The sequence below is a fragment of the Ruditapes philippinarum genome, unplaced genomic scaffold (assembly GCF_026571515.1).
Source record: "Ruditapes philippinarum isolate M1 unplaced genomic scaffold, ASM2657151v2 ctg4739_1_1_1_1, whole genome shotgun sequence".
NCBI lineage: Eukaryota > Metazoa > Mollusca > Bivalvia > Venerida > Veneridae > Ruditapes > Ruditapes philippinarum.
This window is the reverse complement of record NW_026865122.1, coordinates 27,836-52,647: the sequence shown is the minus strand read 5'-3', so window position 1 is coordinate 52,647 and position 24,812 is coordinate 27,836. Positions and strand designations below refer to the sequence as shown.

At 33.2% G+C, this 24,812-nt stretch overlaps 1 protein-coding gene across 1 annotated transcript; it reads right to left on the bottom strand.

Moving 5' to 3' along the window:
• Positions 1-1,159: 1,159 nt before the first annotated feature.
• On the bottom strand, positions 1,160-21,229 carry LOC132727923 (putative pre-mRNA-splicing factor ATP-dependent RNA helicase PRP1). Its single transcript, XM_060713517.1, has 13 exons — positions 21,085-21,229; positions 19,229-19,362; positions 18,839-18,987; positions 18,236-18,426; positions 17,549-17,750; positions 16,857-17,033; positions 16,113-16,367; positions 12,283-12,541; positions 11,837-12,028; positions 11,323-11,445; positions 9,258-9,448; positions 4,530-4,699; positions 1,160-2,619 (listed from the first exon to the last, which is right to left on the bottom strand). Exons 1-13 carry the CDS (start codon positions 21,132-21,134, stop codon positions 2,508-2,510), a joined length of 2,205 nt encoding a protein of 734 aa, XP_060569500.1. The 5' UTR covers positions 21,135-21,229; the 3' UTR covers positions 1,160-2,507.
• Positions 21,230-24,812: the final 3,583 nt, after the last annotated feature.

Genomic DNA, 24,812 nt, shown 5'->3' with positions numbered 1-24,812 from the left:
GCATTTGACTTCACAAGCAAGTCCATTTTCATCTTTTTCCAGCCTCTTGAGCAGATTATCAGCCTCTTTCACAGAACAAACCACAAACAGCCCAGGAGGCAAGGGATGCTTAAACTCCTTTAAGCTTCTTTCTTAAAAAGATAGTTACTGTTAATGACAAAATCTTCAGGCAGAAGCATAATCAGAATATAAAAATAAAACAGATGCTCATAATCAAAAATAACAATAAAGATACCCAAAATAATGGAAGAAACTGCCTTAGCTTTTACTGATTTTGCTTCTTGCTGTTTGACAAACATTATTTTCTACAAAATTCCCTGACTTTTGCTTATTTTTCAAATTTCCCTGACCAATTTCAAAATTCCCTGACCTTGAAAAACTCATTTTTCCCTGACTTTTCACTGACCGTGGGAACCCTGTTTTTGAGTTACATGCAACACAAGTTAAATATTGTAAATTTTTACTACGTCAAGGGCAATAACTCTAAAAATATCCGCATGAAAATATTCAGGTGCACAACTACACATGCTGAGCAACATTCCAGTAAGGTTTCATGACTCTAGGTAAAATATTTTTTGAGTTCCATGTGACACAAGTTGAAAATTTTTACTAAGTTAAGGGCAATAACTCTTAAAATATCCACATGAAAATACCCAGGTGCACAATTACAAATGATGAGCAACATTCTTGCAAGGTTTCAAGACTCTAGGTCATATACTTTTTTAGTTACATGCGACACAAGTTGAAAATTTTTATTAAGTCAAGGGCAATAACTCTAACAATACTAAACATATCCACACAAAAATACCCAGGTGCACAACTACACATGCTGAGCAACATTCCTGTAAGGTTTCATGACTCTAGGTCAAATATTTTTTGAGTTACGTGCGACACAAGTTGAAAAATGCAAATTTTTTCTAAGTCAAGGGCAATAACTCTAAAAATACTACATATTTCCACACAAAAATACCCAGGTGCACAACTTCACATGCTGATCAACCTTCCTGTAAGGTTTCATGACTCTAGGTCAATTACTTTTTGAACTACATGCGACACAAAAAGGGAACGGACAGACGGACAAGGGTAAATCTAAATCCCCCCCCCCCCAATAGTGGGAGCACAAAAAATGTATACTCTAAAACACAAATTAACAAGTGTACTTCTTTCATCATTTTAATTAGAAAACCATAGTTTACAATAGTTTTGCCTCAGTGAGTCAGCAATGAACATGTATATAAATACAGAAACAGAGAGCCTCCCACTGGAGCCACAACATATTCCAACAACATAACAATAATAATAGCACATTGAACAATAAATGAATGATGGTTGTAAATGATTTATCTATAAAAAAAAATACAGAAAATAATTTGTCAATCATACCATGATGCCTGGTTACTGTGCCGTAACTTTACAATCAATGCACTGTAAAGTAATTTCTTACACTTTTACATAGTCCTTTTATATTTATCATTGCGTGCACTACTCCTGATTTTCAAAATGAAGAGAAATATTCTCAATATATTTTGACATATTTGTATGGTCACTTTCTCGCTACATACTTACCTCTCCTAAATTTCTCTGAGAATTTTAACATTTTCTAGAATAAACATGTAACTTTATATCAATAAACCAATAAAGTGAAGTGTTGAACATCAATGAATACGTTGAACCACTTGTCTTTAAAAATATTGGCGACCCATCACACACGTTTGGAATAATCCTTGTTTGTATGGTACTTTTTCAAGGTCAACTGTGAAAGAACCTTGTCAGAAGCCAATTTCTAGTTAAAAATCATACTTCAATTAACTGTCGTAAAAAACCTAACAATTCAGTTAAGCTTTGCTAGAGAAAAATTTTTAAACCCATATCCCCCAACATTTTAGGTGTAGTTAAAACAACAAACAGCCGACGATTGTTTTTACAAATACACTCATATCCACCTAGGAAGAAAAACAAGCCAGGTAGATAAAATGCTAATCTTCCAAGAAAACGAGAAATAGTTTGTGTTTTCAAGAGTAAATTTGCATCAACTGTTGTTAGAAATATTGCAAAAAAAAAATCAGCTACAATTATAAGCCGATTCTAATTATAGAAAATCTTAGCCTTCAGAATCTTGTCTTTGCGCATTTTCTGAAACATAATTTTGAAATAAAAGAAATTTTTGAGTTTTAATGGCGCCTCCTTCTTAGCATTAATTTCAAACCAATCAGTAATGAATAAAATTAAATTATAAGCCACAATATGATTCAAAACCGCCTAATGTTGTTCTAAAAGTCATTATTTATAAATACCATGACAATACTAAACTGCTTAAAAGCCATCTAAATTGAGGGTCCCAAAAAAATGACTTCTACATCAAGGGCATGATGTACCACAAATCATTTACCTATATCAGTTACAGCTGTCTCAGACCAAGCCCTTGACAATGTCATTAATGTCACTAATGAAATAATGCATGAAATTTTAATGAAATAATGAGTGACTTTGACACATGACACATAGCCTTATTCATATCCCTTTGCTTGAACTTTTGCGATGATTCTTTCCAATTGTCTCTTTGCCTCGCAATGTGGGAAGTTAGACATATCATAGTACTGGGGGGCAATCTGTACCATCCTGTAATATAAATGTACATACACAATACAGTAAAAGTTTTAAAAAGTTCAACTTCATTATTACCTGTAGCATAGGTAATTTCAATCTCCAATTTGGTTTTCCTTTAAGGTGGTATTATGCTCATTTATTCATTGTCAAGGTGAGTTGAAAAGATTGACTGTTATAATGGTGATTTACCAAAAGTTGATATATTGGAAAATGTTCAGAATAAAATATAAATCGGCCTAAAATATAATAAGATTGCCCTACTCTTTTTATAAATTGGGCATTACATGTAATTTCCTATGGACATTTATTAAAAATGTTCTCGGTCATACGAGTTATATAGCATTCAAGCCAAGTAAATTATAGAATTAATAGGAATTATGGTAAAATGTAAACTTATTTTGGCTTTTCCCTGTTCACTCACTTATAATATACCCTTGGGTAGGCATACTGTCACTTTAAATGGTTTTTAAGTAGTACAGAAAATGAAAACGTGCTTCTCTGCTAAAGCTCCGTCATACAATATTACTGGTGCAAGCCAGTATCTGTCTGGACATATCTTTCACTATTATAAGCTTTTTTTCATATAAGGAGGTAGTTTAGGCAATGCTTATAATAAAGGCAATGTTAAACTAGAACTCCGCGAGTAGGATGTGTCGCCTTGTGAACAAAGTAGTTTAGGGGAAATGGCCAGGACAAAAATGAAATATGAAAAATAACAAAGGGCAATAACTAAAAAATAATATGTGCAGAGCAGCAGTTTCTGTACACTGCACTTCTTATCAAATTGTATGATGTTTCCTGTCCATAGCTTTCATACTTGAGGAGAAATGACCAGGACAAAAATAAAGTAAGAAAATCAACAGAGGGCAATAACTCAAAAATAAGAAATGCAGAGTATCAGTTCTTATGCACTGCTCTTTTTTTAATGAGATCTATCATCCTATGAAGTTTCAAGTCCATAACTTTTATACTTTCGGAGAAATGGCCTGGACAAAAATTAAGTATGAAAATTAACAAAGGGCCATAACTCAAAAATTAAGAAATGCAGAGTACAGATTCTTGTGCACTGCACTTCTTAATAATGAGATCTATCATCCTATGAAGTTTCAAGTCCATAGCTTTTATACCTAAGGAGAAATGGCCCGGACAAATTTAAAATATGAAAATAAACAAAGGGCAATAACTCAAAAAATAAGAAATGCAGAGTACCAGTTCTTGTGCACTGCACTTCTTCTTAATGAGACCTATCATCCTATGAAGTTTCAAGTCCATGGCTTTTATACATTAGGAGAAATGGCCCGGACAAAAAAGTATGAAAATTAACAAAGGGCAATAACTCAAAAATTAGGAAGTGCAGAGTACTGGTTCTTGTGCACTGCATTTCTTCTTAATGAGATCTATCATCCTATGAAGTTTCAAGTCCATAGCTTTTTTAGTTGAAGAGAAATGGCCCGGACAAAATTAAAGTATAAAAATTAACAAAGGGCAATAACTCCAAAAATAAGAACTGCAGAGTACCGGTCCTTGTGCACTGCACTTCGGGTTATTGAAAGAAGCATGCATACCCAGTTTGAAGTCAATCAGACTTATAGTGACTGAGTTATGCTCCGGACAAGCTTTAGGGGACGCCGACAACGACGTTGACACAGACGCCGCCGCCGCCGACAAAAGTAACCCCTATATGTCACCTTTTCAAGGCGACACAAAAATGATAACAATTTACATGTGAAATACATATAGATTCTAAATCATTCAACTTATACCAAAGCACGCTGATTTTACATCTTCTTTAAAAGGTTACCAACTAAACCTTTCCGATACTCTCTTCACTGACAATGTGTTATCTAGCCTAAGTGGTATAGACCTATCTTTATTACTGATAACAAAGGATTTACAACTTAAATAGATAAAGTTGAACATACCATTCTGGTTTAACATCTGTCACTGTTCTGATATAATTCTTCGTGGTCAACACAAACTCATTGTAAAGAACCCACTCTGGTTTGTGGTCGAGACATGTAGATGGATGGAGCTGCACAATCTGGTTGTCCTTTACTGTCAAATAGTGTCCTGTCCTCTCCAAATGGGCAACCTGGAAAATATAGTTGAGAAATTTAATTTTCACAGAATATCATGCTTAAAATAGTAGCTTAAAGAAGTATGCTTAAAAAAGTATAAATACCTCCAGATTCAGCCTAAGGCACTCACTATCAACAAAAATTTTCTTTGTCAAAATATACAGAATTATCTTTTACTCCACTAGTTACCGAGTCGACATTGGTAACTAGAACTATCGCTGAATGCGATTCATACCCCCACCAATGTCCTTGACAGAGGAGGACTTGGAAAGGTGGTTAAGGCAATAACTTGTGTGGCACAAATACATAAAAAGAAATTATCTCTGGTGAAAAAAAGACTAATAGTACAGGTAATAGTATAAATATATTATCAAATCATGTTCGAAACAGTTACAAAAAACCTTTCATTTTCCCTATGTACTAAACATTTTATTTTTAAGTCAATTTTTGACCTTCAAGTGTGGCCTTGACCTTAATCTGGCACACGAGTAACATGGGTTTTGCATATCGCCCAGTTGGGGTGAACATTTGAGTAAAGTTTGAAGAAAATCCTTCCAGTAGTATAGAATTTATAGAGCGGACACAAAATACTGTCTAGTATTGATTGTATGTAAATTTGAAGACTTAAAAAGGGGCATAACTTTGTCAAAATGCAATACAGAGTAATGAAACTTGACCTGCATATCTTATTTGCGACATCTCATATATCTTAAAGTTTCAAGCAAATACCTGTGCTAGTTTCAGAATTATTCAAGTACATGTTAAAATTTAAGAACATTTTCTAAGTCAATTATTGACCTTCAAGTGTGACCTTGACCTTTAGAAGGCACAAAGGTGACATGGATTCTGCACATAACCTTGTTGAGGTGAACATTTGAGTAAAGTTTGAAGAAAATTCTTCCATTAGTATCGGATTTATAGAGCTGACACGACATATTGTCTTATATTTGATTGTATGTAAATTTGAAGACTTAAAAGGGGGCATAACTTTGTTAAAATGCAATACAGAATTATGAAACTTGACCAGCATATCTTAATTGTGACACTTCATATACATTTTAAGTTTCAAGCAAATACCTTTTCTAGATTCAGAAATATTCAAATAAATATTAAAATTTAAGAATATTTTCTAAGTCAATTTTTGACCTTCAAGTGTGACCTTGACATCCTCTTGTTGAGGTGAACATTTGAGCCAAGATTGAAGAAAATCTTTCAATTAGTGTAGGACTTACAGAGCGGACACGACATACAGTGTAATATTTGATTGTTTGATATTTGACCTTCAATTGTGACCTTGACCTTGAGCTGACACATGGGTAACATCCGTTCTGCACATCCCCTTGTTGAGGTGAACATTTGAGCCAAGTTTGAAGAAAATCCTATAATTAGTGTAGGACTTACAGAGCGGACACGACATACAGTGTAATATTTGATTGTTTGATATTTGACCTTCAATTGTGACCTTGACCTTGAGCTGACACATGGGCAACATGGGTTCTGCACATCCCCTTGTTGAGGTGAACATTTGAGCCAAGTTTGAAGAAAATCCTTCAATTAGTGTAGGACTTACAGAGCGGACACGACATACTGTGTAATATTTGATTGTTTGATATTTGACCTTCAATTGTGACCTTGACCTTCAGCTGACACATGGGCAACATGGGTTCTGCACATCCTCTTGTTGAGGTGAACATTTGAGCCAAGTTTGAAGAAAATCTTTCAATTAGTGTAGGACTTACAGAGCGGACACGACATACTGTCTAATATTTGATTGTTTGATATTTGACCTTCAATTGTGACCTTGACCTTGAGCTGACACATGGGCAACATGGGTTCTGCACATCCCCTTGTTGAGGTGAACATTTGAGCCAAGTTTGAAGAAAATCCTTCAATTGGTATGGGAGTTATAGAGCGGACACGAAAATGGAGACGGACGGACCGACAGACGGACGGACCGACCGACGCGACAAAGCGAATCCATTATAGCCCCCCCCCACATTTTGTGGTGGGGGTATAATAAAATTATACAATTCCTCATACTTTGCATTATACATTCAAAATTTCACCTTGAAAATCACCTCACAACTAAGAATATATGTGTACTGCATTGTTACCTTAAAACATCTTGTTTAAATTACCTCCCTTTATGGAATTGAGAACTCATTTTGCACAACATTCAAAATAACTGTTTTTCAAGATTTTATCAACATTCGAAGTTATCTAATTCATCAATTTCCATGTAAATCCCAAAATCATTAATAAAGTAAGCAATAATGTATCATGTTTTCATTATCATGTATTAGAATCCTAAAATTACTAAAGATTACTAAAACATGTAACCTATGAACCAGTTTTCCATTGTGTGTGAAAATGTTGCATTTCAAAATATATGATTTATTCCAAATTTATATGCAACAATTCCAAGTTAATATGGGCTTCTTTGGTAACTTTAGTAAACACAAGTCTAATCCAGTCGTAGAGAAGCCCTTCGTATTCATTTTTCTCGACTCTTCTATAACTTTCAATAATTTTATATTGTACAGAAGAAAAGCAAATTGTTATTAACTGACAAGAGCTCTGATTCACAAAACAGGTTAAATGACACAAAGAAAATCAATTATTCTTTCATATCAACTGTCGTTTCCATTAGTTTAATCCATGCCAGAAATTTTATTGACTATGGGGGGAGTCAGATGAGTTGCATGCTGTACAATGGCACACTAAGGATGCTGTAATTTTAACGTTATGAATGAAGTTGTTATTTCATGTATACACTGTATTACGGGTCTAATGACATTAAGTTCAATGGAAAATTGTTTTATTAAGGTAAAGGGTTTTAAATATAATAATAATGGAATATGGTAGAATATACATGCTTGTGGTTCGGATCGGAATATCCAAGATGAACCGCAACATATGACAGATATTATTAATATGGAGGGGGGAAAAATAAACATCCGCATTTGCACCATAACAATTACTCTTCATATATAAATGACAAGTTAATACAGCTGTATGAGCAAATGATAAATCAAAATAAACATTTTGAAAAATGATTCATTTATTTCAAGATTGCTTTAAGCTTCTTTGGTAACTTCAGAAAATATTGATTAAATGAAGACGTAGAGAAGCTATCCAAGTTGATACAAGATAGACATCATATCTAAACTTTTCTTAAGACATACCAGTAATTAGGCAACGACAATACTTTTTTGTCGCACCCCTGACATCATTATGAATATTATATTATATAAATTCTTTTTGACAAAAGATGAAGAAGGAAAGCATAAATGTAAGCTGTTATATATTCAAAAATAATATCTTAAAGTAAGTATAGTAACACGAGGACAGAATTATACAATGAGAGCTAAAGTTAAGGATTTGTGATTTATTCCATTTCAAAAGTGATGGTAAACCCCTTAAAAAAAGGCTTTATGTCACTCATGATAACTGTACAAACAACTATGAATCAAAATAATCACATTTTGATTTACAAAGTAGTTCTTTAATATTGCTTTCAGCTTCTTCGGTAACTCCAGAAAATATTGACTTAATGAAGGCGTAGAGAAGCTGTAGGTAATGCTATAATGAAAACATACATAAACATACATGTATCGATAGATTTCGTAATTGTTGATTTCAAGTAAATTAAGATATACTTTTAAGCATTATTCTAGGATTTTTTTTTAGATTTTTAAGTACTTAATGAAGGTGATACTGGAAATAGAATACACAAAATTCTACTTTGATATTTTCAGGCAGTGAATCATATGGAATTGATTACAGCTATATGAAACTCATTACAAAGTTGTATGTAATCCATAACAGTTAAATGAAATTTTTTTCGCTTACATAATAGCTGATATTTGGTTATATTCCCAAATGAAAATAGTATATTATTTTCCCAATCCACAGGAAAAAATTCCCAATTAAAAGTTACAAAATACAAATATTGAATAGTAAAAAATTCTAAAATCTTGAAAGATAGGGCTTCTTCACTGTTATAGTGCTTAAATGTTTGAAGATGCCATCCTAGATAGTTGAATGTTTGCATTCATTTAATAACTGCAAAATTTCAATCATGCAGTTTTTCCCTATTTTTAACAAAAATCACTGAAATTCCCAATTCCATGGGTATAGGTCATGTTCTGAAAATCCTGGAAAAAAATCCTGAAACTCATTACAAAGTTGTCAGAAACTCATTACATAAATATATTAACAACAATAAATCAAAACAAACATTTTGACAGATTATAGTGTTATTCAAATTTGATTTTTGCTTCTTCAGTAACTCCAGAAAATCAAGACTTAATGGAGGCGTAGAGAAGCAATTATTAAATTGAGCCTCTAATTCAAGCCTTGTACATACTACATACATCTAGTATCTACCCTTCAGAATTTATTTTTTTCTACCTAAAATTTGAATATATCTGTACTTAAGCAAGTGAAAGATTGAACAAACATATAACTTTTTATACATATCCAGAAAACATACAACATCACTTATGCTAACAGTTTTTGCACTTTTGATAAACTAGACTTCAAAATTATAATTTTTTTATAAATATTCACCTGCATGAAGAAACCGGACACCAAAGCTTTACGTATATTCAGGTAGTAATCGCGACTGGTGAACTCTGTACTGCTTCTCTTCAAGTTGAACCGGTCCATGATCCTCGCCAACTGTTGACGTACATTGTCCGCACTCTTCAATGATCGGAAGTTTATAAAGTTGTCGTAACACCACTGCGGATCTTCTTGGTCTGTAAACAGATATACAAAATTGTGGTGATATCATGTATACAACCAAATCTAATATTAAATAAGGCATAGGTTGCGGGAATAGAAGGTTATGGTATTACATCACAATATCATAAATGTCATAAATTTGGTTCTTTCCTGATTTACTTAAGCATAAACATTGGGCACCTCTTTATACAGACCGCAAATTTCCACTTGGGTTATTCAGAAACCGTGAATCCCTGGAAAATACACTACACAGTTGTATACAGTCTTTCAGACTAAATTTCAGGCACAGCAAGCAAAGGAATAGAAACACCAACCTAATGCCAGTTACCCTGATAGTCTTTTCAAATTAAAGAATTATAGCAAGTAAATATGACATACAGCACAAGGTTCTGTCTATATCATGTGCAAAAATCTTGTACTAATCACTTTTACATGTTAAACACATTTCTAAAAGGTTTACCCTATATAAACATGCCTCAGAACGAATAAAAAACTAGAAATGTGTCATCATGCCACGGATGCCCCCGCATGCAGCCAAAATTTCAGATGGTGCATTAATTATTTTTTTTCATTTTAAGTTCAAAGCCCTTAAAACTTTCCAATGTTAACACAAACCATTTTCATACAATGTTCAAGGCACTGAAATTATTCAGTCTAAACCTTTTAAAAATAGCACATTGCATATTTGTAGCCAAAATAATGGCTAAAAGTAAGAGTGCTGAAAGTGAAAGTTCAAAATTTTTCCAACATTCAGGAAAGATAAGTTTGTCTTAAATCATTGAACTACAACCAAATTCAAACTTAAACTGCTTATTCCTAAGATGTATCTATATTATTTTCAAAGTGAAAGGGACATAACTCTGCCAAAAAATCATCAAACCATGACCAAATTCCAACTTGACCTGCCCATTCCTTTGACATATCCATATGTCAAATTTAAGTTGAATATGTAACACTGTTGGGTAGATAATGAACAGAAACTGTAAATTTCATATTATTTTCAAAGTGAAAGGGGCATTACTCTGCCAAAAATCATTGAACCATGACCAAACTCGAACTTGGCCTGGGCATTCCAAAAACATATCTATATGTCAAATTTGAGTTGAATGTGTTGTACCATTGGGGTTAATAAAAGGAAACTGAAAATTTCATATTACTTTCAAAGTGAAAGGGGCATAACTCTGCCAAAAATCATTGAACCATGACCAAATTTGAACTTGACTTGCACATTCCTTTGACACATCCATATGTCAAGTTTGAGTTGAATGTGTTGTACCTTTGGGGAGATAATGAACGGAAACTGAAAATTTCATATTATTTTCAAAGTAAAAGGGGCATAACTCTGCCAAAAATCATCGAACCATGACCAAATTCGAACTTGACCTGTATTTTCTCATGACATATCCATATGTCAAGTTTGAGTTGAATGTGTTGTACCGTTGGGGAGATAATGAACGGAAACTGAAAATTTCATATTATTTTGAAAGTAAAAGGGGCATAACTCTGCCAAAAATCATCGAACCATGACCAAATTCGAACTTGACCTGTATTTTCTCATGACATATCCATATGTCAAATTTGAGTTGAATGTGTGCAACCGTTCTTAAGATAATGAACGGAAACTGATGATGACGGAATGACGGAAGGACGGAATGACAGAACAGGGTAACACTATATGCCCCGGCCATTACATGGCGGGGGCATAAAAATAAGTTTTTTGTCATATACAGTTATTTTAATTAATGATAAATTACTGTAATTCACATCATTTTTGAGTTCTACACCTTGAAGCTATCAACTAGTATTTTCATGGCCCTATGTTTATTGCATCACAATTACCGGTAAGTACAACATGCTAAAATTGGAAATTACATTAATAGGTACTTACTCTGTTTGAAGGCGTGGTAAACGTTAAGCAGTGTCAGATGATCACCGTCTATGTGGGCAAACCTCATCTTGCATTCATCAGCTGCCTTCCGTAGCTCCGTAGGACGCACAAAACACTGCGGGACTAAGAAGTGTTGGGTCGGGGCCCAAATGGACCCATTCCCCTCTCCATTAGATCTCAAATGTATATGAAAACTAAAAAGAGCTAATCTATCAGACAGTGAACTTGGTGGTGCCCTAACCTATCCTAAATCACTTGTAAAAATCATCAACTAACATTACATCTAAAATATTTCACGAAAATAACTTAAAGCCCACCAGTCACTGTCTGAACTATCTTTTGCAAGTTTTTTAACCAAAATAATTCAAGATCATAATCAACTTAAAATTTCACAATGAAGCAATAATAAATGATTATTTTATCACCAATTGTATCAGTGTAACCATTACGAGTATATTTCAGAATATCGCAGGGATAAAAATACGAGCCGCACACGCATAAAATGAGATTATACCTGATAACATGGCAGTTATAGAAAGGATCTCGTTCGAGCAGTTAAAGTCTGTACTAGCTATGACCATCTTAGCCTGCTGTGGATCAAGTGGGAACTCGGCCATCATAGACCCCAATTCCGTCAAGTCACCATTGTCATCGAGTGCCGCCAAATAGTTCAGCAACTCAAGAGCTCTCATCAGGGTTTCCGGAGCTGTGAAAAATAAACATGATTTTCAATAAAAACATGCACAGCTAAGGTCATTCTATTATGTTACAGTTTTATAGGTGAAGTAAAACCTCAGATTCTTGTCCATTAATTATTTTAGGCCCAGATTTCCATCAGAACAGTATCGTGGAAAACATTTGTTTTCTTCTTCTCAATTCCTTTTTTATATACAAGCATAATACTTAAATTTTAGAATAAAGCTGCATAAATCTCTATATCATATAAGAAGTATAGCTAACCTGGGGGATCCATGAAATCAAAATGCACAAGATCATCAATTCCTAATTTCTTCAACTGTAATACAACAGAACCAAGATTTGATCTCAATATTTCAGGATATGTGTTTTCTTGCATCTCTTGCTTAAACGCTTTTTCTGTATAAAGTCTAAAACATTTTCCTGGTTTTGTTCTCCCGGCACGACCTGCCCTCTGCTGTGCACTTGCCTTACTAATGGCAGTCACCAATAACGACTCAACTCGAATTCTAGGGTTGTACACCTAAAAATAAATATAAATCTAAATGAATTTTCCTGAATCATGAAAGCAAGATGGCCATGATGGCCCTTATATCTCTCATCTGATAATTGAGGCTCTAAATTAATATTCTTAGCAATGAATGAAAGACTGATATAATGCAATACCCTTAATATCCTGACTGACAACAGGCAATTTTTTTTTTATCACAAAAGATAACCTTGAGCACTTTGTGCTCAGGTGAGCTAAAAAAAAACAACCCGGAATTGGCACCATACAACAAAATATTATAATCAAGCTGTTTGTCATTTTTTCAGACCTTTTGAGTACGATTTCACATCAAACTTTACTAGTTTATCTTCTGAAAAGTAAACAAATGTCAGAAATATATCCATAGCAATGCAACAATTAAGGTTCACATCACTTCTACTAAAGTCTATTTTTTAATATAGGCAACCTGAAATTCCAGCCAATGATATAAATCATACTGGTAACCAAAGGTTGCCTTCAAAAACCTAATATGACTGAAGACATTTTCATCTAGTCTAAAAGTGGATGTCCAATGGACATATTTTTGCAATAGTATTTTAAATATTGATAAAAACAATAGAAATGTATCATTTGGATTTTCTTAAAAAAATTGATTAAGTTCTAAGTGCTTGATTATCTTATCATTACTATGTGAACATGTTCCATTGGCCCAGTATAAATCTAAATTAATTTTTTTTTGTGGGGATTGATTACTTGGCAAATATGATATCTAAAGCTTATAAAATTGAGATTTTTTTCAGTAAACATTTGGAAAAAAAGTATGTATTTCAATTGGGAAAGGGTCCATTGACCCAATTAAAGAAGGGAAAAAATGCTGAATTTAGGGAATATTACACTACCACTTCACTCATATCACAAAATCTTTGTATGTCATTGTGTAAGATTAAATGTCAGAAATATGTCCATAGCAATGCAACATTAAAATCACATCACTTCTACTGAAGTCTAATTTCAATATTGGCAATCAGAAATTCCAGCCAATGAAATAAATCATACTGGTAACCAAAGATTGCCTTTAAAATGACTAAAGATATTTCAATCTATTTTTCATCCTATAAACTATAAAATACAAGTGCAGTCAATGAATTTAAGATTTTGAAATTACTAGCCGTAATTCCAGTTTTGAATTTATTCTACTATACATTTAACTAAATTTTCTTAAAATTTTCACTGGCCATGGTCCACCCAGCCAGTGCTAAATTCCATGACTGCAAGTGGCATGGAAAAGCAAGAACTCAAAATTGATTAAATGACCAAATATTTTCTATTATGTAAATAATGGTCCTTGAAAAGTTGTTCAAACCTAATTAATTTGCAACCTTATTAATAACCTTATTTTCATTTTGTCATTTGAGAATGAACAAATGTCAGAAATATGTCCATAGCAATGCGACCCTAAAATCACATCACTTAACTCAAAATTGATTAAATGACCAAATATTTTCAACTATGTAAATAATGGTCCTTGAAAAGTTGTTCAAACAGTTTGCAAACTAATCAATAACCTTATTTTTCATTTAGTTAATGAACAAATGTCAGAAATATGTCCATAGCAATGCAACATTAAAATTACATCACTTCTACTGAAGTCTATTTTCAATATTGGCAATCTGAAATTCCAGGAAATGAAATAAATCATACTGGTAACCAAAAGATTGCCTTCAAAAATTTAAAATTACGGGGGATATTATGATCTAGTCTTTAACATTTATATTCATAGTAATTATTAACTATGGCCTCAAACAGCAAAAGCTTAAAATTCAATATATTTATCAATTATTTGATGAAAGCAATATTCAAAGCATTTTAAATTATTTTTAAAACAGCTTACAATAAAATAACAAGAAACATGGCAATGCCATGAAACCAGGTGTTCAATTATCACCATTGTAGATAAATATGTTGTATTTGAAATACAAATACAAGCAACAAACAATGTAACTATGTGCAATGTAAAACATGAATAATGTAGGAGGAATTGCCACTGAAGAAGTGTTCACTATATATTCTGTATAAGGAAAAAAACAAAGGGCCATAATTAGGTCATAAATTATCCAATCACAAAACCCCGACAATATGTGCCAGGGCACTTGATGACAAAGCTTCTGTGAAAGTTTGAACAAAATCCGTTGAGAAATGTAGGACGAGTTCAGCACAGAAGAATTTGTTCACTATACATTGATAATTCTGTATAAGGAAAAAAAACAAAGGGTCATAATTAGGTCAAATATTATCCAATCACAAAACCCCGACAATATGCGCCAGGGCACTTGATAACAAAGCTTCTGTGAAAGTTTGGTCAAAATCCGTTGAGAAATGTAGGACGAGTTCAGCACAGAAGAATTTGTTCACTATATATTCTGTATAAGGAAAAAAAACAAAGGGCCATTATTAGGTCAAATATTATCCAAACACAAAACCCTGACAATATGCCCCAGGGCACTTGATGACAAAGCTTCTGTGAAAGTTTGGTTAAAATCCGTTGAGAAATGTAGGAGGAGTTGCTCACAGAGGAAATTGTTCACTATATATTCTATATAAGGAAAAAAAACAAAGGGCCATAATTAGGTCAAATATTATCCAATTGCAAAACCCCGACAATATGCGCCAGGGCACTTGATGACAAAGCTTCTGTGAAAGTTTGGTCAAAATCCGTTGAGAAATGTAGAAGGAGTTGCGCACAGAAGAAATTGTTTACGCCCGCCCGCCGACATACCTCAATCTAATAACCAGTTTTTTCCTTCGGAAAACCTGGTTAAAAATATATTGTCAAATACATGCAACTTGAGTTAATGAACAAATGTCAGAAATATGTCCATAGCAATGCAACACTGAAATCACATCACTTCTACTGAAGTCTATTTTCAATATTGGCAATCTGAAATTCCAGTCAATGAATAAAATCATACTGGTAACCAAAGATTGCCTTACAAGAAGATCTGTGACTGAATAATAATGTTTTTATCTAGTTCTTAACATCTACCTATTAAATATTGTGGTATAACACCATAAATGCTAAAATTTATTTCATTATGGTAAATGATCAATTTTTTCGTGTTCCTATGGTCCTTAGATATTTTTTAAATTTTTCTTAGGTAAAAGCTTACTATCAAATAAAAATATTGCCTCAGCACAGGTGTAGACTCTACAGAATCCTGTCTGATATGCTAGAAGACTCAAATAATGCTCTACTTACTTTAACAACAATCAATGTCAGAAATATGTCCATAGCAATGCAACATTAAAATCACATCACTTCTACTGAAGTCTATTTTCAATATTGGCAATCAGAAATTCCTAATGTGATAAAAATGTCACACTGGCAACCAAAGACAGCCTTAAAACATCTATCATAACTGGATCAAATCACTTGGGCAGATGTGACAAAAAAACAACAATGAAAATCTTCACTAGGAAAACTCAATATTTCAAGGACAAAACTATCAATATTGTATACATGTATATTGACAGCTTAGTAAGAAAGGGTTGTAACTCCATCTTTTTTTTTAATATGAGTTACAACCCTTTTGCAATAATGCCTTACCTTTTGTTTTGCAAATCCCGGATCAATCACAAACACGACTCCATCAATGGTCAGCGAGGTCTCGGCAATGTTGGTGGAGACAACAACTTTCCTACCAATGGCTCCATTTGGTTTGTTTGGGGGTGGAGGTTCGAAGATTCTTTGCTGTAGATTTGGTGGTAAGGTGGAGTATAAGGGGATACATTTCATGTCTCCTACATCTGGTCCCAGATTGTCTACTTCACGTTGTATTCTCTTACAAGCTTCATCAATCTCCTGCACAAAATCAAATCAAGTATTTGTCTTTATTCTACAACACAACTTTCATAAACTATATAACTTCATGTATAATCTTCGAGATTGCTCAAGAAAAATAAGCCTTTTAAAATGATGTGCTTACTCCTCAGTACTATTTTTTAAAATATCCTATCACTTTTTGATGAATTTCTCTATAGGTTGTTACAAATTTTTAAAAATTAATCTATCAAGAAATTTATCAACAAAACTATGTTTTCCTCCAATTTTACATTATTTATGCAAAAAGAAAAGAAGACCATAATTCTGCTAAAATCATCAGTTCACTTTCAACAACATATGTATATATATAGGTCGTTTGATGACAAGCACACTTGATGACATGACCATCATTTTCAGGCTGAAATTTTGGTTGAAATTCTTTGAGAAACAAGTCATACAGGGATGAAATCACAGGGAAGAAATTGTTTACACCCAGCAGCAGCCTGCCAGAATTTAAAAGAAGCTTACCTCTTGTCCTGTAAGAAAGAGAAGAATATCTCCCTCAATTTCTTCACACATGTGTATCTGTAGCACTGTTCTGATGGCCGCCTCTAAATAATCTCTCTCGGGCTCCGGCGTGTAGAAAATCTCCACAGGATGCGTTCTTCCAGGAACACTCATCAATGGTGCATTGTCAAAATAATTCTGTAAGTAAAACATTGAATCAATCAATACAAATGACTTAATGAGTCTCTGTCATATTATATGAATCTTGAATTAATTTGAAGGGTCAAAATTTCAAATTTGTGTTTGTACAAAATTTTGTTGTAAGTTTCAAGGGTTTAAAGTGTACCATTCCTGTGAACAAAGGCCACTAAGAGGAGAGACCAACTATGACCTTTATAAACAAGTGGTCTTTATTTGGAGGTTGTAATGTTCTCTTAAATAAGGGAAGTGCTGTTAATGAGTGGCCTTTATTTACAGCATGACCTTTCTTTTGAAAGTGTTCTTTAATACAGACTTAACTGTATCTATATAATGGGATGTTCTGACAATTGTTTAATAATATGGTGTAATGCTCTTACTGTGCATTTTTTAAACAAGCATATAAAAGCTGGTAAATGTTCAAAAGAAACACTTCTCAATAAAGAAAGTATCATTTAGACATTCAATTTAATTTTTGAAGGAGAAAGAATCATGCCTACACTGAAAAGCATTACCTGAAATTTACCGGCGTCCAATGTAGCACTCATAATGATAATTTTGAGATCGTGTCTCTGTTTCGCAACTTCCTTCAATAGACCCATCAGAATATCTGTAGCCAGTGAACGCTCGTGAGCCTCATCAATTATGACAACACCGTAGTTCTCGAGAAGTGGATCGGACATAGCTTCTCTTAGCAACATACCGTCAGTCATGTATCTGTACAACACAAAAGTTTTACATTCTTTATAACTAACATCTTTTATCAACAAATTTATATGTAAAATATTTCGATGAAACAGGTGCAGTAAATTGTTGCAATGCAGTCGAGAGATTTTTTTATGAATATCTTATTTGTTTTGAAGACTTCCCTTGAAGAAACACTATGCTAAAATCTGATATTTGAAAATATTACAAACTGCTACACTGTCTTTTTGTAAATATAAAATAAACATAATTTCACTTCACACAAAGTAAATATGGTCTGCTTTAAGAGAGGACCAACTTTTCTTGACCCGTAATAAGAAACGCAGCTTCCCATACATAGTGTGTACGTTCTCTTATTCAGAAAAGACATATTCAGTAAGAATTTGCTAGACTTCAAAAAATATTTTACTCAAAGATGAGCAGAGTATATCTTTAAAAATGCTAGTGAAAATTGCTGAATTTCAAACATTTTTTTCCCAAACAAAATATAGTTTTACTTGAGAATGGTTTTTGATGATGTGCAGTCTTCAAATCTGATGCTGTAACCAACTTCCTGTCCGAGACCGACGTCCATTTCCTCGGATACACGCTGTGCAACAGACATTGCAGCTACCCTACGGGGTTGTGTGCATGCCACCCCCTTCTTGTTATATCGTAACCGCACCCAATCTAGACACCATTGGGGAATCTGAAAACAAAATTTCAATCCACTGTAAAAAATCTATTGAGTTCTGAATTTATCTTGCAAAGAAACTAAGAAATAATATATCCCAAGCATAGATTTTATCGCTTAATTAAATAACTGTTTGGACTTTGTACACAAAGAATCATGAGCATGAGGAGAATCTTTTGCCCATTTGGTTTTGCCATTTGCAGTCAATGCAGTGAAACTTCTCATGCTATATCAAGACCGAGTTCGCTGTAACCATGCAAAATGTACAAGGCGTCGGAATATATAGGACTGTGCTTGTATGCCATCTAAAAACATGTGTAAAATTGGCTATTTCTAAGTCTGCGAGAATCCAAATCAGGAATAAGAAATGCCTGTGTTAACTTGGCAACCGCAAAACTTGAAAAGTCAAATCAGGAGTAAGATTTACCTGTGTAGTTTTACCAGACCCTGTCTCTCCGACAAGTACTAGTGTCTGATGTTTATTTAGCACCTCTACAAACTTTTCTTTGTACTCCCACACCGGCAATGTCTTCCTTTTAGCAAGAAGCTGTAAGTAACGTGGTGTGTGTGGTAACCCTGAAATATACAATCACTCTCAAATAAAATACTACAGGATGAGCACTTTGAGAAATACTGTTTTACCATAAGTTATAAATCTTAAATAAAACTTAATTTATATGCAGACTTAATTGAAATTTACAGAGATCTATTAACAAATAAACTAGAGCAACTTGTATGCATGCTTGATCAATCCCATTGCTTGTTTGTAACACAAGGTCAGTTATAATCATTCTGGACTTTAATTCATATAACATACCTGTGAATGGATTGATCTGTAGTTGTGGTTTGGGAATGTTGAACTGTTCAAATATTGATTTATGTTTTTCATCTTTGGAATCAGTGCGGTGTGGTGACCGTGATCTTTCCCTCTTCTTGTCTCGGTCATCATCTCTATAATAATAACATAATTTACAGGGTTAATAAATCTGAATTTGACTAACTTGTCAGTTTTTAAGTGAAGCCAAAACACATTCGCATTTTTTATCTTGACTGCATGATATTTATAGCGAGCTCGACTAGCTGGCCCTAACGGCCTGCTCGCAAAGCGAGGTTTTCGGTAACGCCTGTACCTGCCAGTACTCTGATTGAAAACTGAAGCGTAGACTGGTGTCCTGCACACTTATATGGGAATCATAATAGAAAGGAGAAACCAGAATAAACGGAAGCAGTGTATAAAATACCGAATGACAATTTTAAAACGGGAAATGTAAAATAACAAGAGCGATCAGTAATCACATGTGTCGCCTCATGATGGCCAATTTCATGTTGGGACAAATTTTGTGACAGACGGACAGATAGACGGTGCACAACTAGACTTGGTACTGATCATTCCTGTAAAGTTTGGATAAAATTGCACCAGTAGTTTATGAGGAGTAGTTCGGACAAGCTTTTGCGTATCTGGCAACACACAGAAAAAAAACACCTTTTTATCAAAGGGCCATAACTCGGCCAAAAATCATTCAACCAGAAAACCCATGGATGCAATATGCGCAAGGACTTGAGCTACAGATCAATCCTGTAAAGTTGCATTGAAATTGCATTAGTGGTATAAGAGAAGTAGTCCAGACAAACTTTAAAAATAAAAATTATTAAAGGGCCATAACTCTGACAAAAATCATTGGACCGGAAAATGCTGACAATATACACAAATACTTGGTACAGATCATTCCTGTAAAGTTTGGATGAAATTGCACCAGTAGTTTATGAGGAGTAGTCCGGACAAGCTTTTGTGTATCTGGCAACACACAGAAAAAAACACCTTTTAATCAAAGGGCCATAACTCGGCCAAAAATCATTCAACCAGAAAACCCGTGCAATATGCGCAAGGACTTGAGCTACAGATCAATCCTGTAAAGTTTCATTGAAATTGCATAAGTGGTATAAGAGAAGTAGTCCGGACAAACTTTAAAATTAAAAATTATTAAAGGGCCATAACTCTGACAAAAATCATCGAACCGGAAAATGCTGACAATATGCACAATTAGACTTGGTACTGATCATTCCTGTAAAGTTTGGATGAAATTGCACCAGTAGTTTACGAGGAGTAGTCCGGACAAGTTTTGTGACGGACGGACAGACAGACGACAGAGAAGGGATCCCTATATGTCGCCACTACTCCGTAGAGGCGACACAAAAATGAACAACTATTTTACGGTAAAAGAAAATAGAGTTCACTTTGGGGCTTTGCCTTTTTTATATTATAGTATATTCTTGAAAATTTCCACTTGTCCATACAGGCTTTGGGTCAACCTGGGGGCAACTTCCTGTGTGTGTGTGTGTTTATGTTGTTGTTGTTTTTATGGTTTTTTTTTCAGAAATAATTTATGTAAAAAAACAATGACAAGCTGACAACAGGTCTAGCTATCCGTAAATCATAGACACGAGGGATTGTCCTATAAATTTATGTGGAGACAGGAAATCTAAATGTATTTCAATTAAATGCAAGATTTTTTTTCTCTCAGACAGCATGGCATTCATGATCATGGTGAAAAATTATTTCGAATTCGAGTGGCCGAGATTTCATTTCAAATAGTCGCCATGTTTCGTGGCCGCAATAATGTCATACAGAGTGGAATGGAATATTTCATATATGTTCAGCATTTAACCCACTACCTTCTCCTGCTGTACGAGTCACCGACGTCTATGCGATGCCGCTTCGACATTTTCCCCAAAGATGGCGTTACCTTATTCTAATACTCCGGACTGATGAGCTCGATTAAGGGTCTGAGAGAACTAAAAGTTTTCAGCTGACAGATTATTCTCTTCCTTAACACTTCCTTACCCTGACGGTTCTCTCCAAAACCGTTTTCTCCCCTGACGGTTCTCTGCCAAATTTGAAATATGCAGACAGTTCTCTCCCGACTTTTTTTAAGTTATCATTTTAGTCTAATCATTTCTTAATGAAGATTATTAAAATAATGAGTTTGAAGTGCATTTTATGTTTATTATGAAAAGTGTTTTTAAATTTAATACCTTTTTTCAGGTATTTTAATCCCATCAACACCTCCATTGTGAGAAATTAAGAATATTTGTAGTTATGTAAAGGTCTAGTGGTATTCATTCATTTGTTAAATAGGGAATAAGGTGGTATAATAAACTATATTCTAGAAAATAAATAAGCGACAACTGGTATGCAATCACATTTCACAATTACTTTTATAGAACATTAAATAAAGAACATGTAGTCATTAACATGAAACAATATACAATACAATACAATACAATACAATACAATACAGTTTATTTGCTTTAAACATTATAACAACGTTTCTAGCATAATAATAGACAGTACGTAACATAGTTATTAGCAACAATATGCGGAACAAAATGTTATGAAATCTGTGTTAGCGGAGGGATATTTGTTATATGACAAAAATATAAAATTTAATCTTGATTTGATTATTTTTTTGTGATGAAAAACATAAAGATTACTACATAAATTAAGAGAAAAATGTTAATTACCTCTTCTTTTAAAGGCAAAGTATGAATATCTTGATAAATTTTGAGTCATTTTTCTAGAATTAGATGATAAGATACTTTCAAACGTTGTGGTTGTTGGCCAATGGCAATAATAACTTGGCAAATATTTTATTCTTATATCTCTATAGTAAGGGCAGACCAACAAGAAATGATATTCGTCCTCAATTTGATTAGAATTGCAAAAGGTACATAGTCGACTTTGCCTGGGTGTGTCGTCATATCTTCCAGTTTCAATAAGTAAATTATGTGCTGATATTCTGTATTTAGTTAAAGTTATTCTAAATTTTTGTTCACAAACATCTGAAAAAATATTTCTCCAACATAAAATCGTGTTTGTATATTGAATAAAAATGTAAGCGACTAGAATTATTTATTTCACAGTACCAATTTTTGTTTGTAAGTATCAATAACTCTTAACTTAATCTCTTCAAACGGACTGTCTATATCAAACTGACAATGCCAAATATAACTGAAACCGTGACTATCTAATATCATTTTGATTTGAGTTGCCCAATTTTGAAAGAAATTATTTCTATTATCTGTATGATTTTCAGCATGAGAAATGTTTGTTTAATAAGCGAATTTTGATCTTGTTTTAGTATGTGTACCCAATACTTAAGCATATTTATTTTTCTATTACATTCCATCGGTAATCGTCCAGTTTCACCATATAGTGCACATAAATTGGTTGACTTTTTGACACAAAGAATCCGTCTTAAAAATTTTGTATGTACAGCTTCGATATCTGGTGCTTTATGACTGCCCCATATTTGTGAACCAAAGTTAAGAACGGAACCGACAAGAGTATCAAATAACGAAAGCTTTTGGGACATTGGAAATTCGGCGTAATTAAGTGTTTTAAATAAATTAAATAAAGAAAATGAAGCATGTTGCGAAATACTTTTTTGGGTGCGAAACCAGTTACCATTTTTAAACAAAGTTATTCCTAGATATTAAAAAGAGGGAACTATTTCAATTAGAGTGTTTTCAATGTAAAAATCAAATTTCGTATGTCTGCCACGTTCAAAAATCATAGCTTTTGTTTTAGAAGTATTAATCTTTAATCCCCAAATATAACAATAATTAACGACATCGTTTAACATTAACATTAACTGTAAGGAAACTGGCGAAAAAGAAAATAGTGCCTGGTCGTCGGCATACAGAAGTAAAAACAGTTTAAGCTCGTTTAAAGTAAAAATCCCATCAAGGTCTGAATTTATATATAATACCAAATAACTAATAAAAATACTTATTCATGAACACCTTTTCACAGATATTTTAATCTAATCAATACCTTGATTCTTGAGTAATGAATTAATAAACACCTCAATTATCTCTGACAGCTGACTTCTTCGTTAATTAATCATTAATTCTAAAACCAAAACAAAACAAAAACAACAACAAAAAATAATCAATATCTAATGATTATCCTAATCAAGTAAATATTTATTAATTATTTTCAATGACTAAACACCTTAAAAAGTATACATTAGATCAAATGAGAAAATCAGAACAATTATACTAAAAGAAATTTTATAATTAAACTTATATTAATTTATCATAAACTTACGAATCAATGAGCCCAGAGCACCAGAAAAATATATAACAACACTGAAGTAAATTACGGAGAAACTATTTACAGTGCAGCACTTGACACCTGCTGATGTGAAGTGAGCTCTCGATGTACATGTTTGTAAGAAAATAAACATCTGGAACAGGAGAGATAACACCGAAAGCAACTCCTCCCAGATCAGCTAAATTCATATTTTACGATTTTTATTTTATTGTCATTTAGCATTAAATCATTTCTAACAAAACGAAATGAATTCAAGTTTTATTGTCAATGTGAAATTGGTTAAGTTACACGTCCGAAAACAAGTACAAATTCTAAATTAATAGTGCCGACGTTCTTGCGAAACATTGATAGATTCATATTTCATGCATTTCGTTTTATTGCCATTTAAAAAGTTATTTGTCAATTAAAATATTTCTAACAAAACAAAATTAAACCAAGTTTGATTGTAAACCTTACATAATTATTAAAATATTCCATGAAAACGAATACAAATCATGACTATACGATCTACATTCTCGCGAAACATTCATAAATTCACAGTCCATGCATTTTATTTTATTGTCATTTAGAAAATCATTGCTCAGTTAAAAATATATGTATTTCTGGGTAAACTAAACGAATTTAAATTTAATTATGCAATTAGTTACATATAAGCAAATATTCTGTGAAAACTATTTTCACAATTGATAAATTATACCAACGTGATAAAGTTATATTTCATGCATTTTATTTATTTCCATTTAGAAAATTATTACTAAATAAAAATATTTCTAACAATACGAAAATAATTCAAGTTTAATTGTGAAATAAGTTAAATTCGATGTAGTAAAATACACTATGAAACAATTACAAATCATAAATAAAAGCAACGTTCTCGGTATGCTTACAGTGAAAGAAAATTTTAGTATTACTGTTTCTTTAACAATATTTTCTTTAACTAGATGAATTTACTCAATGTAGAGTTCATATAAGGCTGCAGATGCTTTTCTTAGTTTAATTTGGGCTTGTTTGTTAAATATTTTGTCAGTATAGATGAGATTTTTTTTCGGAAGCTAGGTCTAAATTTTCCTCTGTATTGACAAAAGATAAATCTGAACTTCTGAAATCATTTGAAATATCATATTGAAATATAGCCAGCATGGATTTAGAAGAAGGCGGAGCTGCGAAACCCAGCTACTAACGCTGACAGATGAGCTCACCAAGTCAATGGACCGGCGTAAACAACATGACCTTGCAGTACTGGACTTCAGCAAAGCCTTCGACCGCGTCCCACACAGTCGCTTGC

What these genes read in the sequence shown, in the direction of transcription:
- LOC132727923 (XM_060713517.1), bottom strand. Translation starts at nt 21,134, where the DNA reads ATGTCGAAGCGGCATCGCATAGACGTCGGTGACTCGTACAGCAGGAGA. An exon ending in TGATTTCATGGATCCCCCAG is followed by an intron (nt 12,029 to 12,282) that starts GTTAGCTATACT and finishes TATTTTTCACAG; the next exon opens with CTCCGGAAACCCTGATGAGA. An exon ending in ACAGATGTTAAACCAGAATG is followed by an intron (nt 2,620 to 4,529) that starts GTATGTTCAACT and finishes TTTATATTACAG; the next exon opens with GATGGTACAGATTGCCCCCC.